This window comes from Gopherus flavomarginatus, chromosome 1 (genome assembly GCF_025201925.1).
Source record: "Gopherus flavomarginatus isolate rGopFla2 chromosome 1, rGopFla2.mat.asm, whole genome shotgun sequence".
NCBI classification, from domain to species: domain Eukaryota; kingdom Metazoa; phylum Chordata; order Testudines; family Testudinidae; genus Gopherus; species Gopherus flavomarginatus.
Window position 1 is genome coordinate 274,150,630 of NC_066617.1, and position 20,509 is coordinate 274,171,138.

A 20,509-nucleotide genomic window follows, 5' to 3' on the forward strand; every position below is an offset into this window, starting at 1 on the left:
CATCTGCAAGAATGGTACCCCTGATTCAGGGTCTTGAAAGTGGGGAGAGGCTGTGAGGAAACAATGCGGGGGAGGAGGGAAAGGAAGAAATGGGCTCCTTAGGACATCAGTAGTGTTTCAAGATTTGTAACAGGAAGGGTTTTTATGTATAGTGGCTCTGCAGTATCTTTCCAGCCAGATTCAGACCTTATGGTCTCCCCCCACCCCACCAGCTTCCTCCCCCTCAAAAAATTATATATTGTGGAAAATCTGATCGTTTTTCTTAAATTACAGTATTCTGATTTACTAACTTTCAAACTTTTATAATGGCAAAGTTCTAGTAATGTGTTAAATTAACAGATAACTTATTTTACAAATGTATTCTGTTTTAATGAAGCATTTGGTGGCTTTATCTGAGAATGTTATTAAAGCTCTTTAATGTGTTACGAGTGGATGTCTGTGAGCTTGGCCTGGCTCTTCTTTGTGTCATAACCTGTTATAGTGTAAATAGTTTCCTGCTTTGTGTTTATATAATAAAAACTGTATGGCTAGGTACTGATGTTTTTATTTGTTTTAAGATTGGTTGAAGGTAGAATTTTGTGAAAATAGTCAAACTGACATTGTTATTGCATGGCTAAGCACTCAAAAGTCTGGAAATTACCAAATTAGAGTTACCCATAGAATGCTGTTCCTTGTGCATATTCACTGTGATACAATCTTCAGTTACATGGTCACATACTATTTCTCAAATAATAAAATAACAGTTCCCTCCCCCCCGTACAACTTTAGTTATACATACATGTACCATGTTTTATTCTATACACTTGCACTGTTTTCATTGTTGTAATGATCCAATGTAGCTTTATTGACTTAGGCTTTTTTATATTAACAATCATCATAATACTTAGCACTTACATAGTGCTTTTTCAAGGCGGTAAGCATTATTATCCCCATTTTACAGATGGGAAAACTGAGACACAGAGAGATTAAGTGACTTGGCCATGGTCACACAATGAGATGAGCAAAGAATCCTGTGGCACCTTATAGTCTAACAGACGTTTTGGAGCATGAGCTTTCGTGGGTGAATACCCACTTCGTCAGATGCATGTAGTAGAAATTTCCAGGGGCAGGTATATATATGCAGGCAAGCTAGAGATAATGAGGTAGTTCAATCAGGGAGGATGAGGCCCTGTTCTAGCAGTTGAGGTGTGAAAACCAAGGGAGGAGAAACTGGTTTTGTAATTGGCAAGCCGTTCACAGTCTTTGTTTAATCTTGAGCTGATGGTGTCAAATTTGCAGATGACCTGAAGCTCAGCAGTTTCTCTTTGAAGTCTGGTCCTGAAGTTTTTTTGCTGCAGGATGGCCACCTTAAGGTCTGCTATAGTGTGGCCAAGGAGGTTGAAGTGTTCTCCTACAGGTTTTTGTATATTGCCATTCCTAATATCCGATTTGTGTCCGTTTATCCTTTTCCATAGCGACTGTCCAGTTTGGCCGATGTACATAGCAGAGGGGCATTGCTGGCATATGATGGCGTATATTACATTGGTGGACGTGCAGGTGAATGAACCAGTGATGGTGTGGCTGATCTGGTTAGGTCCTGTGATGGTGTCAGTGGTGTAGATATGTGGCAACCTGCCAACCTGAAACATATTCTCACCAGTAACTGCACACCGCACCATAGGAACTCTAGCTCAGGAACCAGTCCATACAACAAACCTCGATACCAACTCTGCCCACATATCCTATTTTTCAGGATGGGACTCTTATTCTATAATGTCTTGAGTAAGACTAATTAGTGTACTTGTCATATAAATGACCTTTGTGGTCTCTGGGACACTATATTATATGATATGACTGTTAGCCACACATAAACATTTATCTAAAATGTATGTATTATACTGTATTATTTGAAAAACAGTTTGTGATCGTGAAATTGAAGACTGTATTGTAAATATACGCACGGGAGCAACCTTCAGATTGTGTGAACAATCTTAGCATTATAATTTCCAGACTTTTTCAGGGTTTAACCATGTAATGGTAGCATTCTCTTTAAATGTACTTTAAAAATGTAATTTTCTATGTGATTTAAAAGAGAAGAAGTTAGAAAAGATTCATTCCACTATTGGGCTAGGCACCACTGGTATGCACTGTGGCTGCTACCATTAAAGCCAGTGGGAGTTTGAGGACTATATGAGGGAAACTCTCATACACAGTTTAGGAAGTCTATAGGAAACCTTTGGTACATTTCCTTTTCACACCTAAAATTGGTGTGAGTGCACGTGTAGCACAACTAACATGCATGTGCTGAGATTAGATCTGTCCTTTTTATAAATCTGGGGTCAGGTCTTCTGTTGGTATAAATTGTCATAGCTCCGTGGAAGTCCATAAGCTACTCTGATTTACACTAGTGAGAATCTGGCCTCCAGTGTGCATGTGCAAATATGACTTTCCAATGGGGAATAACTCATCCAAATAAAAACTAATTTTCACTGGAACATTTGAAGACGCTCCCACTGAGGACCATTACTATAGGAAACTTAACTTTCTGTCCTCAGCCCCTCCAAGAATGTCTGCACAACTCAGCGGCAGCATATGGCAGTGAGCCTCCGAGCCCAGGTCTACAGTCTCAGGCTCATTGGGCTTGTGCTACCACACTAAAAATAGCTATTTGGACAGAGCTTTTAAGTTGTGTGTAGGCCTGGAACTCAGGTTCTGAAGCTTACCCTCCTCCCTATGCTTCAGAGTCTGAGCTGCAATGTCTACACATCTCTGTTTAGTGCGGTAGTGCAAGCCCCGCGAGCCCGAGTCTCTTGACCCAGGCTCTGAGACTCACTACCGAGGGCTGTGTAGATGTACCCTCACTGGGAGAGTTGAAAAATCATAACAAGGATTATTTTGTTTGTTTTATTCTCCCCATACTAAGCTTCTCTCCCTTGACTAAACCCTACAAACTTTAACATACAAAATCTACTCTGGTATGGGTTCCAGACTATATGGAGACCAATCCTGGAAAATAAGCATCTGAAAGGTAAACATTTTCACAAAGTTACAAGTAAGACTAATTATTTGTTACACAAACAAATCACACATTTGATTTTTTTTGCTATTATCTGGGAATGGGGAGAAGAGTGTGTTTGTATCATGGCTGTTCAGTAGTCCTCTGTGGCAGATTTTCAGTTTTTTGCTAAAATAGTTCGTAACCATCATAGTTGTAAAGAGAAATCTTCCTGACGTGAAACAAGAGTGACTGATACTATATTGTCGTCCTGTGTTCTACTAGCAAGCCTTGTTTATAGGGAGACCAGATATCCCAATTTTGTAGGGACAGTCCCGATATTTGGAGCTTTTTCTTATATAGGCACCTATTACCCCCCACCCCTTGTCCCGATTTTTCACACTTACAATTTGATCACCCTACTTGTTTACATTAGAAAACACAGTAAACAAAAATATCGATAAATTCTTATAAAAGTTATAGTAAGGTTTATTTTGATACATCATGTGCTGCATTCCTAAGTGATATGGTTTTACAGATATCCTATCATCTCTAAACACAACTTTTATATGAAAGAAAAATGCGTTGCAGAATGGCTTCTTTGGCTATGCATACACAAGCCTATTTTCTCTGAAATTTCTCTCCAATTCTAACAGTAATAGTAATGGTCGGGGCACCACTATAGAATGTGCTGTCTAGCCCTGATGTGCTAGTGCCTTGTCCACACTAGTGCTCCAGTAGTTCCTGCTGTTAGTGAAGCTGTGCTGGTAGTAGCAATAGTGGAAAAATTTAGCACATGATGTGTCAAAATAAACCCTACTATAAATAAAAATTTATCAATAGGTTATATTTACTATGTTTACTATGTTTTCTTTTCTACATGAATGAATTCAATATGGTTTTAGAATACTTTAAAAATAAGGAACCATTTCATACATATGAAAAAATGTGTTAATTTTTCCCCAGTTTAAATTTGTGACTTTTGACCATTAAAAAGCTATGGTTTTTTTTAAACTTGTTTGACACGATAAACTAGGACCTTAGTTATAAGCAGAGATCCTAATTTTCCATGATAACAAGAAAAATGAAACCAAAATCTCTCATTAAAAAAAGTAAGTATGTTTTTCCACAATTAAAATAAAATACTGTACTTCAGTTTCCCTAGCCACAATATATATAGGCATCAGCTGAACGCAATATTTTGTTGATACAGTGGAACCCTTTTTATCTAGTCTAATTGGGACTGGGGCCAGATCAGATAATAATTTGGATAATCCGGAGAGCTCAGCCCTGAGTGGCAGGGCTGCAACTTCAGCTGAAGCCTGGGGCTGACAGTGGGAGCCCCGTCGCCTGGGTCTCGGGCTGTCAGTCCTGGTTTGGTTAATCTGGAGAGCTGGATAATGGAGGCTCAGATAAATGGAGTTCCACTGTACAGGTTTTTATCTGCAAAGTGTAAAAACTAAAGATTCTCTGTAAAAATAAAAATTCCTTGTTTTTCCATGGCAAATAGACGTCTTGGATCCCGGGTTATAAGCAACTGGAAACTTGGAGCTAGAATAGATATGCTTAATGCAACCTAAACAACAAATCCTGCTGTCATTTTATAGAGTTATCAACAAATAGTGACCGTTTCTCATTGTTTCCTGCTATAACTTCCATTCACTTTTGTACCTATCTTTTATATTATTTTTTGAAATATCCCTGGTGATTTTAAGTCTTAAAGTCTAGAAGTATATTATGTGTATTTACAAGAAAATTTCTTTCTTATAATTCCTGCTTTCAGACGGTAGGAATTATAATAGATACCCACTTTCCTTCCATGTAGTATTAGAGGTGGTCTGCTTTCCCTCTCATATTGTCAACTGCTTCTTGAAGAAACTGGTGGCTTTGTAAAAGCAGCAAAGAATCCTGTGGCATCTTATAGACTAACAGACGTTTTGGAGCATGAGCTTTCATGGGTGAATACCCACTTCTTCAGATGCATGGTGGTTTTGGTAGTTGTAGACTGAGTTTATGCTACCTGCTTGTGAGGTACCAATAGCTCTGGATGCAGAATATTATATTTGAAGCTGGTTAGAAAACAAGAGTTCACATTTTTTTCCCCTTTCATTTGTCAAAAGAATTTAATCTTGATGAAAATTTTCTCACCAGGTCTAATTATAACTAATTACTTTTAATACTCAATATCGTGGGTTTTGTTGTGCTTCAGGCAGAATTAGCCACAGAAGTAATCAAGATCAGATGAATCCCATTCATTGACCTCTTCAGAAGAGCCTCTTTCCCCACTTTGTGTGGGCAGAAAAAGCTTCAACATACTGTTTTGGAGAAATGCTTATATTTTCGCATTTTCAACTCAGATTATTTACTTCTTGAATGTCCAGTATTTTCCTTCTCTTTTTTTATCTTGTCTTTTATATATGTTTGGAAAATCTCTATTATATTGTATGTTACAACTGATGGGAGGTATTTTCTTTATCGGGTTATTATTTTTATTGGCAAATATTCTTACTCTGGCCAAAATATATTTCAGTTAATCTTAACCATGCAAAAATACATTTTCTTTTTTTTGAAATAAGGCATATAATCACAATGTGTGTATATACTGGTATATGCAGTGTTCTGTATATAGACTTCCAGTGTATACAAATGCTAGGCTCTTCACTGAAAACTGCATAGATGAGAACACATAATCCAAATTTTTACTGCATATCAAAGTTTACTGTATAAGTGTAACAGTACAGATTGAATAGTCACTGTTGTTGTGAATCTAAGAACTTTTCTTTTAATTACAGGAGTAGAACTGCAGCCTTGACAGATGTCAGGATTAGGACAATGAATGAAGTCATAACTGGTATGAGGATAATAAAGATGTATGCCTGGGAAAAATCATTTTCAGAACTAGTTAGCAGTATAAGAAGGTAATCAGTGTTTTACTTAAATTTATGCCATGGTATTTGATCTAAATTCATGTAAGTTTTTATGTTAGTAGATGCCCTATTTTTGGATTTGAAATCCAGGAATTTCCTAGAATCCTTATATAGCTTTGTCGTTTTTTTTCTGCACCTCTGCATAAGGGGTGACAGTATGAGTTTGTCTTGTGGGCAGAAAAAAAGTTCTTTGATATTTGTTAAAATTGGTTTCTTGTAAGTGTGAATACAAAATCACCATTTTTCTTCTTTCCACATTTGGTTTATTGCCTAACAACCTATTTACATCAGGTGTCCTCTATTTATAAAGAGTTTCATCCTCGCAATCGACTTACTGGCTCTCCTGACTTGAACCTGCAAAATTCTTTTCTCTGTGGAATATCATGGGATTTCCTTTCTCACCTTAGCTATAAATCTAGAATCCCATAGAGGCTATACTTAGACTCCTTTTGTGTTCATCTGAAGTGCAGCCATCAGGTGGCAAGCCTGTTGCTGCACCTTTCTCAAGGGTGGAACTCTGCAGTTTAACCAGTCTGGGGCTGGATCTCTGGGCTGCGACCCCACTGTTTCCCTAATTGTGTTGGATATTAAGCCTTTTCCTTCAGGAGCCTCTGACTGTTGCTGTTTGTGGTGGGAGAAGCAGACTGCTTGCTTGCTGCAGTTCCTATCTCTCTCCCTGCATTTCTGTCAGGACTCTCAACCTCCATCCCTTTTCTAGGTGCAGGGATCTGTAATGGTTTAATCCTCCTTTGGTGCTAGGGTTAGAATAATAGAATCATAGAATATCAGGGTTGGAAAGGACCTCAGGAGGTCATCTAGTCCAACCCCCTGCTCAAAGCAGGACCAATTCCCAACTAAATCATTCCAGCCAGGGCTTTGTTAAGGTCAGGCTTGACAACCTCTAAGGAAGGTGATTCCACCACCTCCCTAGATAACCCATTCCAGTGCTTCAGCACCCTCCTAGTGAAAAAGCTTTTCCGAATATCCAACTTAAACCTCCCCCACTGCAACTTGAGACCATTACTCCTTGTTCTGTCATCTGCTACCACTGAGAACAGTCTAGATCCATCCTCTTTGGAACCCCCTTTCAGGTAGTTGAAAGCAGCTATCAAATACCCCTCATTCTTCTCTTCTGCAGACTAAATAGTCTGTTCCCTCAGCCTCTCCTTATAAGTCATGTGCTCCAGCCCCCTAATCATTTTTGTTGCCCTCTGCTGGACTCTTTCCATTTTTTCCACATACTTCTTGTAGTGTGGGTCCCAAAACTGGACACAGTGCTCCAGACGAGGCCTCACCAATGTCGAATAGAGGGGAATGATCACATCCCTCGATCTGCTGGCAGTACCCCTACTTATATAGCCCAAAATGCCGTTGTGTGTCCTTGTTGCCAAGAAGGCTCTCTCATCCACGGTAACCCCTAGGTCCTTTTCTGCAGAACTGCTGCCTAGCCATTCGGTCCCTAGTCTGTAGCAGTGCATGGGATTCTTCCATTCTAAGTGCAGGACTCTGCATTTGTCCTTAAAATATCAGGGTTGAAAGGGACCTCAGGAGGTCATCTAGTCCAATGCCCTGCTCAAAGCAGGACCAATCTCCTGACAGATTTTTGCCCCAGATCCCTAAATGGCCCCCTCAAGGATTGAATTCACAACTCTGGGTTTAGTAGACCAATGCTCAAATCACTGAGCTATCCCTTCCTTCAACTTGTTGAACCTCATCAGATTTCTTTTGGCCCAATCCTGTAATTTTTCGAGGTCTCTCTGTATCCTATCCCTACCCTCCAGCGTATCTAACACTCTTCCCAGTTTAGTGTCATCTGCAAACTTGCTGGTGGTGCAGTCCACACCATCCTCCAGATCATTAATGAAGACATTGAACAAAACCAGCCCCAGTACAGACCCTTGGGGCACTCTGCTTGATACCGGCTGCCAACTAGACATGGAGCCATTGATCACTATCCACTGAGCCCGACGATCTAGCCAGCTTTCTATCCACCTTATAGTCCATTCATCCAGCCCATACTTCTTTAACTTGCCAGCAAGAATACTGTGGGAGACCATACCAAAAACTTTGCCAAAGTCAAGGAATAACACATCTACTGCTTTCTCCTCATCCACAGAGCCAGTTATCTCGTCATAGAAGGCAATTACGTTAGGCAGGTATGACTTGCCCTTGGTGAATCCATGCTGACTGTTCCTGATCACTTTCCTCTCCTCTAAGTGTTTCAGAATTGATTCCTTGAGGACTTGCTTCATGATTTTTTCAGGGACTGAGGTGAGGCTGACTCACCTGTAGTTCCCCGGATCCTCCTTCATCCCTTTTTTAAAGATGGGCACTACGTTAGCCTTTTTCCAGTCATCTGGGACTTCCCCTGATCACCATGAGTTTTCAAAGATAATGACCAATGGCTCTTGAATCTCATCCGCCAGCTCCTTTAGCACCTTCGGGTGCAGCACATCCGGCCCCATGGACTTGTGCTCGTATAGCTTTTCTAAATATTCCTGAACCACTTTTCTCCACAGAGGGCTGGTCACCTCCTCCCCATGCTGTGCTGTCCAGTGCAGTAGTCTGGGAACTGACCTTGTTCGTGAAGACAGAAGCAAAAAAAGCACTGAGTACATGAGCTTTTTCCACATCCTCTGTCACTAGGTTGCCTCCCTCATTCAGTAAGGTGCCCACACTTTCCTTGACCTCCTCCTTTTTGTTGCTAACATACCTGAAGAAACCCTTCTTGTTACTCTTAACATTTCCTGCTAGCTGCAACTCCAAGTGTCATTTGTCTTTCCTGATTTCACTCCTGTATGCCTGAGCAATATCTTTATACTCCTTTCTGGTCATTTGTCCAGTCTTCCACTTCTTGTAAGCTTCTTTTCTGCGTTTAAGATCAGCAAGGATTTCACTATTAAGCCAAGCTGGTCGCCTGCCATATTTACTATTCTTTCTACAAATTGGGATGGTTTGTTCCTGCAACCTCAATAAGGATTCTTTAAAATACAGCCAGCTCTTCTGGACTCCTTTCCTCCTCATATTATTCTCCCAGGGGATCCTGTCCATCAGTTCCCTGAGGGAGTCAAAGTCTGCTTTTCTGAAGTCCAGGGTCTGTATTCTGCTGCTCTCCTTTCTTCCTTGTATCAGGATCCTGAACTTGACCATCTCATGGTCACTGCCTCCCAGGTTCCCATCCACTTTTGCTTCCCCTATTAATTCTTCCCTGTTTGGGAGCAGCAGCTCTGCCCCTACTTGGTTCCTCCAGCACATGCACGAGGAAATTGTCCCCAACACTTCCCAAAAACTTCCTGGATTGTCTGTACACTGCTGTATTGCTCTTCTAGCAGATATCAGGGTGATTAAAGTCTCCCGTGAGAACCAGGGCCTGTGATCTAGTAACTTCTGTTAGTTGCTGGAAGAAAGCCTTGTCCACCTCATCCCCCGGTCTGGTGGTCTATAGTGGATTCCCACCATGACATGACCCTTGTTGCTCACGCTTCTAAACTTAATCTAGAGACTCAGGTTTTTCTGCAGTTTCATATCGGAGCTCTGAGCAGTCATACTGCTCTCTTACATACACTGCAACTCTCTCATCTTTGCTGCCCTGCCTGTCCTTCCCGAACAGTTTATATCCATCCATGACAGTACTCCAGTCATCTGAGTTATCCGACCAAGTCTCTGTTACTCCAATCACATCATAATTCCTTGACTGTGTCAGGACTTTCACGCTTCTTGCATTTGTGTATAGGCACTTAAGATAACTTGCTGATCATCCTGCTTTCTCAGTATGAGGCAGGAGTCTTCCCTTCTTGGGCTCTCCTGCTCATGCTTTCTCCCGGTATCTGACTTCTCCACATACCTCAGGCTTTGGTCTCCTTCCCCTGGTGAACCTAGTTTAAAGCCCTCCTCACTAGGTTAGCCAGCCTGCTTGCGAAGATGCTCTTTCTTCTCTTCGTTAGGTGGAGCCCGTCTCTGCCTAGCACTGCTCCTTCTTGCAACACCATCCCATGGTCAAAGAATTCAAAGCCTTCTCTCTGACACCACCTGTGTAGCCATTGGTTGACTTCCATGATTCGACTGTCTCTACCCAGGCCTTTTCCTTCCACAGGGAGGATGGACGAGAACACCACTTGCGCCTCAAATGCCTTTATCCTTCTTCCCAGAGCCATGTAGTCTGCAGTGATCCTCTCAAGATCATTCTTGGCAGTATCATTGGTGCGCTCATGGAGGAGCAGGAAGGGGTAGCCATCAGAGGGCTTGATGAGTCTTGGCAGTCTCTCCGTCACATCGTGAATCTTAGCTCCTGGCAAGCAGCACGCTTCTCAGTTTTCCCAGTTGGGATGGCAGTTAGATGACTCAGTGCCCCTGAGGAGGGAGTCCCTGACTACCACCCTACCTCCTTCTCTTGGGAGTGGTGTTCGTGGTACCCTCATCCCTAGGACAGTGCATCTCATGCCTTCCAATCGGTGGAGTCTCCTTTTGCTCCCTTCCCTCAGATGTATCATCTAGTCCACTCTCCACATTAGTACCTGTGGAGAGAACATGGAAACGGTTGCTCACCTGTATCTGCATTGCTGGTACATGGATGCTATTTCTTCTTCTAGAGGTCACATGCTGCCATTTTTCTTCACCGTCCTTCTGTCCCCGCTGCGCAGCCTGCTCTGATTCTTCAGAATGTTGTGCCCATAGAAGCATATCCTGACGTCTGTCCAGGAAATCTTCATTTCCTCTATGCAATGCAAGTTTGATACTTGTTTCTCCAGACCTTGAACCTTCTCTTCCAACATGGCCTTCGGAAGAGTAAACCACAGCCTGGACAGAGCCAGGTAGGGAGTATTCCCTACTGGCTTCTCAAGGATCCTGGGCATTCCTTATGATAGCACCTTGTCTTTGTTAATGTTTCATTTCATAATAGTTTCCCTCTTACAGCCTCTTTTGATTTAATTGTATGCCTTCACACAGGATAATACTGCACAGGTAAAATTCTAGCCCTGGTATCCAATTTCCAAAGAAAATAATCTAACTGTTCATTACTTTACTTGAGAACTAGAAGAAGATCTAAGATTGAAAACAAATGAGTAATAGGTTTAACAGAAGTTACATTAGATAAATTCAAGCAGAAAGTTGATAGAATTAGAACAAAGAGAGGAGAGAAGTTGTCACATATTCGGCTAAAGTGTCACCAGTACGATCCAGAGTTACTACTGTAGCCCTATTATTCAGAGAAAAGCATTGCTTCAGATCATGAACTGTGTGTTAGATTGAATGACTAATTTATAAGTGAACATTGAAAATAAATTTTAGTCTGAAAACACATGCTCCAGCAACCCTCAGATCACTATGGGGAGATGAATTAGGTGAACAGCCTTGTATTCCTATGAACTGAATCGGTCTACCCAGCATCAGGTTGGTAGTGTAATGGTTGGCAGAATAGCTGGTACAGAGGTCACAGCTGTGGATCTCATGGCTGTCAGGAACTAGATCTAGAGAGGCAGAAGTTTAGGAATAGGGCCCAAATTCAGTGAAGGATCTGGAATAAGCACTGGGAACATTGAGGGGCCTGTGATTCAGCCAGAGGAATTGGCAACCAACTAGCTACACAAATTCATTTGAACCAGCATTCCTCAGCTGAACTCATACATTTTTTTTCAGAGTTGAATCAGTTTTTAACTGTGATATCTATTGACCATAATAGGGGTTGCATGGTCAAACAATACTGGACTCCGAGAATATTAAGAATAAAGAGCTTCTGGATGCTCTGACTATATATGGTCTTAAAGAAAACCCTCAAAGTAAGAAATTAAACAATAGTAAAGAATGTATTAAAGTTCTTTACAGAGATAACAGTTTCTCAAAGTGTGATGCTTTGTATTCTGATTAAATTAGATAAAAGAAAGCACTTTATTTTGCTTTTCCTCCTTTGGATAAAAAGTAGTCTTACTTAGAGCTTCCCTTTCCTAAAGCTATTGGTGAAGAACCTTGCATTTAAATTTTATTCTAAGCCCTATTTAGAAGCTCCTCTGTTGTTGTTTTATTTTATTACTATTTGCCAAATACAATACTGTTCTAACAATTATTCTTGAGTACATTATTTTTAACAACAATTAAAACATCCCAGCAGTTAACAACAAAACACTGAAACTGGATGTTTTCCTATTATTGAAAGAAGTCCATGATGAGAGTAAGCCTGTGTGGATGGTCTAATATAGTGATAGCGCTGAAACTATTTTGTGTTGTGTTTTTAGGAAGGAGATTTCCATGGTTCTTAAAAGCTCCTATCTTCGAGGATTGAACTTGGCATCGTTCTTTGTTGCAAGCAAAATAACAGTTTTTATGACTTTCATGACATATGTACTCCTTGGCAATGTTATTTCTGCAAGTCGGGTGTTTGTGGCAATGTCACTGTATGGTGCAGTGAGACTGACTATCACTCTCTTCTTCCCTGCGGCTGTTGAGAGAGCATCTGAGGCACTGATCAGCATACGACGAATCAAGGTACACTGAGAAACTGAGAAGTTTTTGGATTTAATGTTTGATAGCTATATATACAGTTCCATCAATATTTTAGTGTCTCCAACAAAGTTTGAATTTATGTTGTAATTTGTAGCGTTTTGGATTCCTATGGAATAACCTTGTTCCAAAATAGAATACTCTATTTATTTGTGTGCAGTACTCTGGAAAATATCTGAATTATACTACAGTACTCTGAAGTACAATAGACCTATGTTTCTGGGGGTTGGGAGGAGATGTTACAACTTCCTTTCTGTTATATTTCAGGAGAGAATTCATACTAGAGAAGTACTTGCTTTAAAATTCCACAGCTGGGTCTCTTGAATTTGCTTTGAGTAATATTGTAGTATATCGCACTGTGTCAAATACTTATATATTCATTTTTTCTGGAGATATGATAAGGAGTTACACAATGTTATTTTCTTTAAATATTTACTGCTACGTGCAAATACCTTATTTTTCTTAAAGCTGCAACTATATTTTTGTGGCTAAATTTTTCCTTTTATTGTGGAGGCATCAGCTGCAGCAGGGACTGGATACCAGCAAATCCTCTTCAAAATTACTTAATTTGTGAAGTGCAGAATTATTTTTTTGAGAATTTAGAAAGCTATTAATTAGTTTGTGTTAAAATTTAATTAAATACTGGGTCCTTTAAGGAAATTTTAGCATCCTGTCTGACTTTTTTTTTATCCCAAATGATCTTCGTAATGGAATAACAAAGACTTCAAACTTCCCATACAGTGATAATTCATTGAAAATTTGTTCATTGTCTAAACTTGAAGAAAATGTTTAGGATTAAGGGTCTTTTTTTGCCAATATTCTTCGTAACTGGAAGTTTCTTCCTCAGCAGAGGGGAGACTGTTCTATTGCACAGAATTCCACAACCTGCTTTTTCAAAATTGCTGCCATCTCTTATTTTTCCTCAGTGGGACTGAGGCAACAGGTTGAACATGGGCACAGTGTTAATACATATATGCACACACAATTTTTAGAGAGAAATTATTTTAACACAATACATTTCTAAATAAAGTAAATATTTTACAAAAATGTTAAGATTGACAGAATACAGTGTTAATGCATAGTTACATGCTAACATGCATTTTTAGAGAAAAATATCTTTATATGCAGTTAGTACATTTCTAAAAAAATAAAATTGCACAAAGGTTGCGAAGTATTCGTGACAAAGAGACAAAATATAACTGTAGAGTTAGTTACATTGTGCGGGGTACAGTTGTTCTACAGCCTCTTTTCAGAGGTGACCAAGAAAGTTTTTTAAAAGTACAGAGGAAAAAAGGCAGAGAGAAGTGAAAAACTTGCCCTTTTGCCCCGTACAAGGCATGTCGCAGAAACCTCTGTTCTGGGAGCTTACAACAAATCCTACCTCATTGGCCTAGCCTATCAGAAGGTATTCTTTAACGAGTGGGCTTTTTGCAGAATCTCATTGTTGGGGTTCCCCTGAGACATCTTCCACTCAGTTCCCCAAGAATCCAGTCTGACTCCAGTTCATCACTCAGGTTCCTGTATCTGGCATACAGAAAAGCTACACGGAGTTGAACACAAACAAGCATAGGAGATGTGTATGGCGTTACACAGTAAACCTCTTCCTTTTATTTTATATATAATTTACACATTGAATCACATGTTCTGGGATTGGCTTGATCACTTTGTAGGAGCCAATCCCTGTACAGCACATTTTGTCCATGCTCAATTTACTATTTATATCATCCTACGTTCCAGGCTTATCTTGCCCATGATAAATGATTCCCCAGATGTTTCTAGTTACTTTAGCTAGTATAGACATTCCGTTTCCAGCCTGCTGATCTGTTTTCCTCCTTAATCCTGTCTCCTAAGAAATGAGGCCTCACTCTTGTCAAGCCAAGCCTACACACATCATAGAATATCAAGGTGCATTGCATTTTCCTGATCTAGTCTGAAGGTTTTTCTAACCCCACATCTTTTTATGGGATTATTCACTGTATCATATTAATATATAAACTAAAGGGGATAAAACAAAAAAGCCCAACAAAACAAAAATATCAAAATGAGTATGCAGAAAGACTTTTTTCAAACTCTTTACAAAACCTGTGTAAATTTAGCAATTAGCCTTATTTGTTTTTTAATTCTGGAACACGAATAAAATTTCCTCTCTTTCACACAATTCCTTTAGCATTTGTCTTTTTAAAAAGACTGATAGACCATAATGGGAATACATGCCTAACCTGCACTCCAATTTCTCTTATTCCATTTACTCAAATTAAGGTCTTTCTTCACAACCTTTAATATTTGTTGGAAATTAGCATCTATTGTCTTTAGCTGTATTGGAAGGCTCTTCATTTTAGTGAAAATTTTGAAGGATGGATAAATATTTTTAAAATTTTTTTTTTAGCAAAACATTCAGCACGCAAACACAGAACACCACTCATAAGCACCCTCCCCTGCCCTGCTTCCCAAAACAGTTAAGTATACATTCAAGCCCACTTCTGTATTATTTTATAGATAGATCACTCTAAGCATACATTCAGTTAGAACAGGGTTTCTCACTCTGTAGGTGGGGACACAAAACTGGGTCTCCAGAATGTTTCAAAAGAGCTCCAGTGGCTCCTGTCCCATGGGGCTGGCTGGGCTTGCTTCCGTGGTCCAGGCACTGCAACCTCTGGGTCCCAGCACCACTCAGGTTTGGCCTAGCTATCGTGATGACGGGAGTGCAGGTAGGCCAAATTTGAGTGAATCGTATTGCAATTCCACAACTTCACTCTCACAAATTTGGTTCAGTCAGCGGGGGAGGGAGGCAAACCTGAGCAGCACTGTGACCCCGGAGAGAGCCAAGCCCAGACAGCTCCACAGCACAGGAGCTGCAGAAGCCACCACTGTGGGGTGAGTGCTGGGCAGACCCCAACCACCCCCCTCAGGGACAGGACATGACCAAAAGCACCCCAGGGCCTTCACTCCCAGACTATTTACTGGGTCGCGACAGGCCATAAATATTTATAAATGGGTCTTGAGCCCAAAAAAGTTGAGAACCACTGAATTTGAAAGCCTGGGCTTGTGGCAAAAGGGGGGATGATGTGTAAAATGGGTGCTCATTAGTGCAATATCCCAGAAAGGGGTGTGGAAACATGCCAAATTATGCGATGAGTAAAGATAGAGTCAAAACTGTTGATATATCGGGAAAGGTGCTAGATGAGGCAGAAAAAGTGGGGAGATCCTTACATATTATATTGTCAAAATTTCAAAGCAAAAATTCAGCTGACTTTGAAGTTCAGATTATGGTACCAACTTTCTCGTAAGAGTTCTTAACAAAAAAAAATCCTGAAACCTCACTGGAAGTATTTTTATTCCATGAAATGTACACTTCTGGATAGTATTGCTGTTGGAACAATAGGCAAATGCACGGATATGGTTGGTTAATTATGGGATATCGTTTTTGAAGTCTTTGTCCGTTGCTTTGGAAACATAATTCCTAGGTCAGAGTAGTTTTGTCACAGATTATTTGCATTTTTGTACGGTATACCCAGAAACACTTTTATTTTTAATTCATTTTCTAGATCCTGTTAAGCAATCCCTGTTTTTTCTTTTACTACAGAACTTTCTAATACTTGATGAGATTTCACAGTTCAATCTGCAGTTGGAGAATAGCAATGAAAATGTCGTACTTCATGTTCAAGACTTGACTTGTTATTGGGATAAGGTAAAGCTCCCTCTGCAAAACCCCATGGATACAGGTTTTTTTAAAACTATATTGAATTTGGTGCTGCAAGTATTTTGAGCCTAAATAAGGTAGTGGGTATATTGCACAATACATTCAATACACAAACTTCGTATATAACTTCTTACATATGTGTGAAACCATTTAGCGGGTGAAGTCAAAACTAAGGAATAGCTATGGAAACCCTATCAAATTAGATTAATTATAAAATAGAGCTATCTCTAAATGTTAAAACCAGTTATATAAGAAGCTACTGTTCTATGTGACAATTTCTCTCAGCTTGGCTGAGTAGCACTCTGCTGTCACTCAGATACTCTGAACCCTAACTCTGATTTGTTGCTAGTCAAGGACACAAAACATAAAATGGAGTATAATGCTCCTTTCTGGTGAGCTTTTTATAGTACATTATCAGGTTTTAGTCTTTTATCTGATTCAGAACAACTGACTGAAGATCAGTCACTGGTCTAGAAACAGCATGATGCACTGCCATGCATGTTGGGGTTGAGAGCAGGAGCTCACCATGGCGAACCTGAAGCATTTTGTTCTTTTAATTACAGTGGCAACCCTAGAGTTCATTTATAGATTACTTTTATGTAAAAAGGACTAAAAAGCTTCATAAACTCAAAAGTGGTGTTTAAAAAAAGGTATTACATAGATGATAAATCTATTACATGGACTGTCTGGGTTTTTAAAAACAAGATGCTAAGGTACCTTTTTCATTTTAAAACTAGTAATGCTGTGTCAAACAACAATCTATTGTGCATTTTGAAACTTTCATAGTTTCTCTTATGGATTGCATCCGGCAGTGCACAGTGACTTCTATCTGTAGGTATAAGGAATCTTGAAGTTCTAAAAATTATATTGTATATAAATTTAATGTTATCCATAAGACATGCCGCATGCCTCTCCCAGTCTGACTTAACCCCCCTCCCCAAAGAAGTTACTTTATTTTTATATATAGTAATTTATTTCAGTTGTGCAGTTCAATGTTAGTCCCTAGTTGATGTCTTTATTCAGTTAAATCATTTTAACAATATTTTTGATGTGAGTGGGTATACAAGCTTTTGTTACTAATGAGCTTTAAAGAAATAGATGGAACTTTCAAATCTGTGTCAAATTTTGCTTGAACATGGCTTCACAGTGTGATTTAGCATTTTGTTTTATATTTTCTTGTCTATACTGGCCATTTGTGATTTGATGACAGATTACAGTGTAGCATGATGCTGTCTCTGCCATCTCCTCCTGCGCTCGTACTGACGTTTTCAGCTTTTCTTTGTTGTTTTTTGATTAAAAGTCTTCACATTTCTTATAATGGGCCTGATCCAAAGCCCTCTGACATCGAAAGAATTACCACCGCCTCACGTACAGAGCCTTCCACTTAATTCTGTGGGCTTTGGATTGGACCCGGGTAATGAAATAATATTCCCATATGTCTTTTCCCAGTTTGTCTTGAGAGAGGTCCAGGATTCTGACAAGGGGTCAAGACTGAGGTGCATTGCCAGAATGCTATGGGGCAAATCTTATATACTAACGTTTGCCTGAACTCTGCATTGTTCTAGTCAGTGTTATCTGTGTCACACACTAGGGCCAAGTTCAAAATATATTAAGACAACCCCTTCTCTATTTGGTTTACTGTGTGTTGTATGTAAGTCTGTAAGTTTTATCACTGACTTCTGATTTGTCACATAATTTCTGGGGGAGGAAAAAAGTGACCTCTAGGGTTTTACATAGTCATGGGCTCTTTCACCCTGGTCTGATGACTGCTGAGCAAGACTTTTCCGTGAATGTATATGCATGTAGCTCTTTTTTTGTGTGTGATTGGCTATCTTTATAGCCTTTCAACTATTAATAATAATTTTACATTTTCTCTAATAAACGATATTTATTAAAAAGAATGTATGGCTTGAACTTCCCCTTTTATTAGAACTAAAATTAACTTCTGCATTTTTTGCTGTAACTTTTCCCATATTGTACAACGATAAATCACCAGTTTTGGACAATGTACAGACAAGAAAAGAATCTTTTTTTTTTTAAGCCAGTTAAATTAATCACCTAGTCATAGGAAATAGCTTTCATATGTGTCTTTTTAATTTGTGTCCTGTACAGGGCCAATCACACTGTTGGCACTTAATAAGTAATACATACTGTTTTTGTTAGTGGAGACACATTTTCAAATAATTTTTTTCAGTAAGTAGAGTATTTCAACAAACTATCTGTTGAAATGTTGATTATTTAATGACACGAGTAACATGTTACAAATATTGTAAGTATTGTGTGCATTTGTGTGTGAAATAATCTAGGAAAGATCAAGTATCAGAGGGGTAGCTGTGTTAGTCTGGATCTGTAAGAGCAGCAAAGAGTCCTGTGGCACCTTATGGACTAACTAACAAACGTATTGGAGCATGAGCTTTCGTGGGTGAATACCCACTTCGTCGGAGACATGCATCTGACGAAGTGGGTATTCACCCACGAAAGCTCATGCTCCAATACGTTTGTTAGTCTATAAGGTGCCACAGGACTCTTTGCTGCTCTTAGGGAAGATCAAAATATCAATTGTTATGCATTCTTAACAATGGTGGGGGGGATTAGTAATAAAAGGGGTTTAGGGGTGTGTGTGTGTGTGTGTGTCCTGGCATTTTCTAGAAGTTAAAATACAGTTTGGCTGTGCCAAGCATCAAAGAGGGCTTATAGGTCTCAACACATTATTATTTGTCAAGTTTGATCCGTGTTTTACAAGCTGGTACTATTCCGAACAACCAGGACCATGATCTTTTCCAATTTCCTCTGCCTCCTGCTCATCCCTGTATCACAGTTAGGGTATTAAGTACACAAATTATACTGTTTATTACCTGTTGTGAGATTCATAATGCATGTGAGGTTTTTTGTGTGGCAGCCATATTCTAATACAAAAGGGAAATGTATTCCCCAAATGATGATTTTTTCACCAGCACTTGTGCCACCATTGATAATTCACAGGAAAAGATTACAAAATGTTCTTGTAAAACAATTTAGTCACATTTTCAGGCGAGTTGCACAGCATTCAAGCCCAACCAATAGGATGACTGGAATTAGTCTTAATGTGCTGGCTAAAATTAATCTCAAATTACATTTTTTATTTTAATTTTTAATTAGAATAAGGAGGTGAGAATACTCATCTGGAACCAAGTTGTCTTAAGTTTTTAGTAATGTGACAAAATAGCTTATTAGGGGAGTTTTGCTGAAAAGATCATGGAGAAAGCTAAGTTATAAAACACTTATAATTTCATCAATACATCAAGTTTGATAAAGGTAGTAGTATTAATGTAATATGCTTTGGCTGGCTATCTGATAGGTCTCAAAACATATTTGTAAAAAGGGACTCATCACTGAATGGGTGTGCTTCAGGTGGCATCCCACAGGGATCAGTTCTTGGCCTATGCTATTTAATATTTTTATTAATGATCTGGAAGGAAACATAAAATCATCACTGATAAAGTTTGCAGATGACACAAAAATTGGGGAAGTTACTGGTAAATAATCAAGAGGACAGGTCACTGATACAGAGAGGTCTGGATCTCTTGGTAAGCTGTAGTCAAGCAAACAATGTGTTTTAGTATGGCTAAATGTAAAGGAACAAAGAACGTAGGCCCTGCTTATAAGCTGGGGGATTCTATCCTGGAAGGAGCGACTGCAGAAGATTTGGAAGTCATAGGAGACTGTCGGCTGAACATGAGCTTCAAGTGGCATGCTGTGGCCCAAAGAGCTAATGCAATGCTTGGATCATAAACAAGGGAAACTGGGTTTGGAGTAGAGAGTTTATTTTACCTCTGTATTTGGCACTGGTGTGACTGCTTCTGGAATACTGTATCCAGTTCTGGTGTCCACAATTAAAAAAATATGATAAATTGGAAAAGGTTCAGAGCCACGAGAATGATGAAGGGATTAAAAAACCTGTTTTATAGTGATTAGGCAGTTTGCATCTGTTTACATGAGGAACAGATATTTGATAATAGGCTCTTTGATCTAGCAGAGAACGGTATAAAGCAATCTGATCACTGGAAGTTTAAGGCAGACAAATTCAGGCTTGAAATAAGGTAAATGTTTAGCAGTGTGGGTAACTAACCAGTGGAACAACGTACCCAGGGTCGTGCTGGATTCTCCATCACTGAGAGTTTTAAAAACAAGATGGGATGTTTTTCTAAAAGATATATTCTAGGAATTAATTTGGGGAAATTCTATGGCCTGTGTTATACAGGAGGTAAGATTCGATTATCACAGTGGTTCCTTCTGGATGTGGAATCTATGTATTGATGAATTTAAAACATGTTGGTTAAGTAATTTTACTTAACCAGTTACCTTACTGAGTTTCTCATGGTTCTTTGGATCTTCTGTTTCTTAGCTGAAGTACAGCTGGGGAATTATTGTAGC

General features: G+C 39.4%; 1 protein-coding gene across 5 annotated transcripts in view; it reads left to right on the forward strand.

Annotated features, from left to right (window-relative positions):
• Positions 1-20,509, forward strand: part of ABCC4 (ATP binding cassette subfamily C member 4) — a 230,388-nt gene that overhangs the window by 48,939 nt on the left and 160,940 nt on the right. For all 5 annotated transcript variants that reach the window (XM_050947094.1, XM_050947112.1, XM_050947121.1 and 2 more), the window contains 3 exons: positions 5,767-5,892; positions 12,132-12,381; positions 15,980-16,084. In XM_050947094.1, coding sequence (XP_050803051.1) covers positions 5,767-5,892; positions 12,132-12,381; positions 15,980-16,084 — 481 coding nt within the window. The remainder of the gene's footprint in view (positions 1-5,766; positions 5,893-12,131; positions 12,382-15,979; positions 16,085-20,509) is intronic.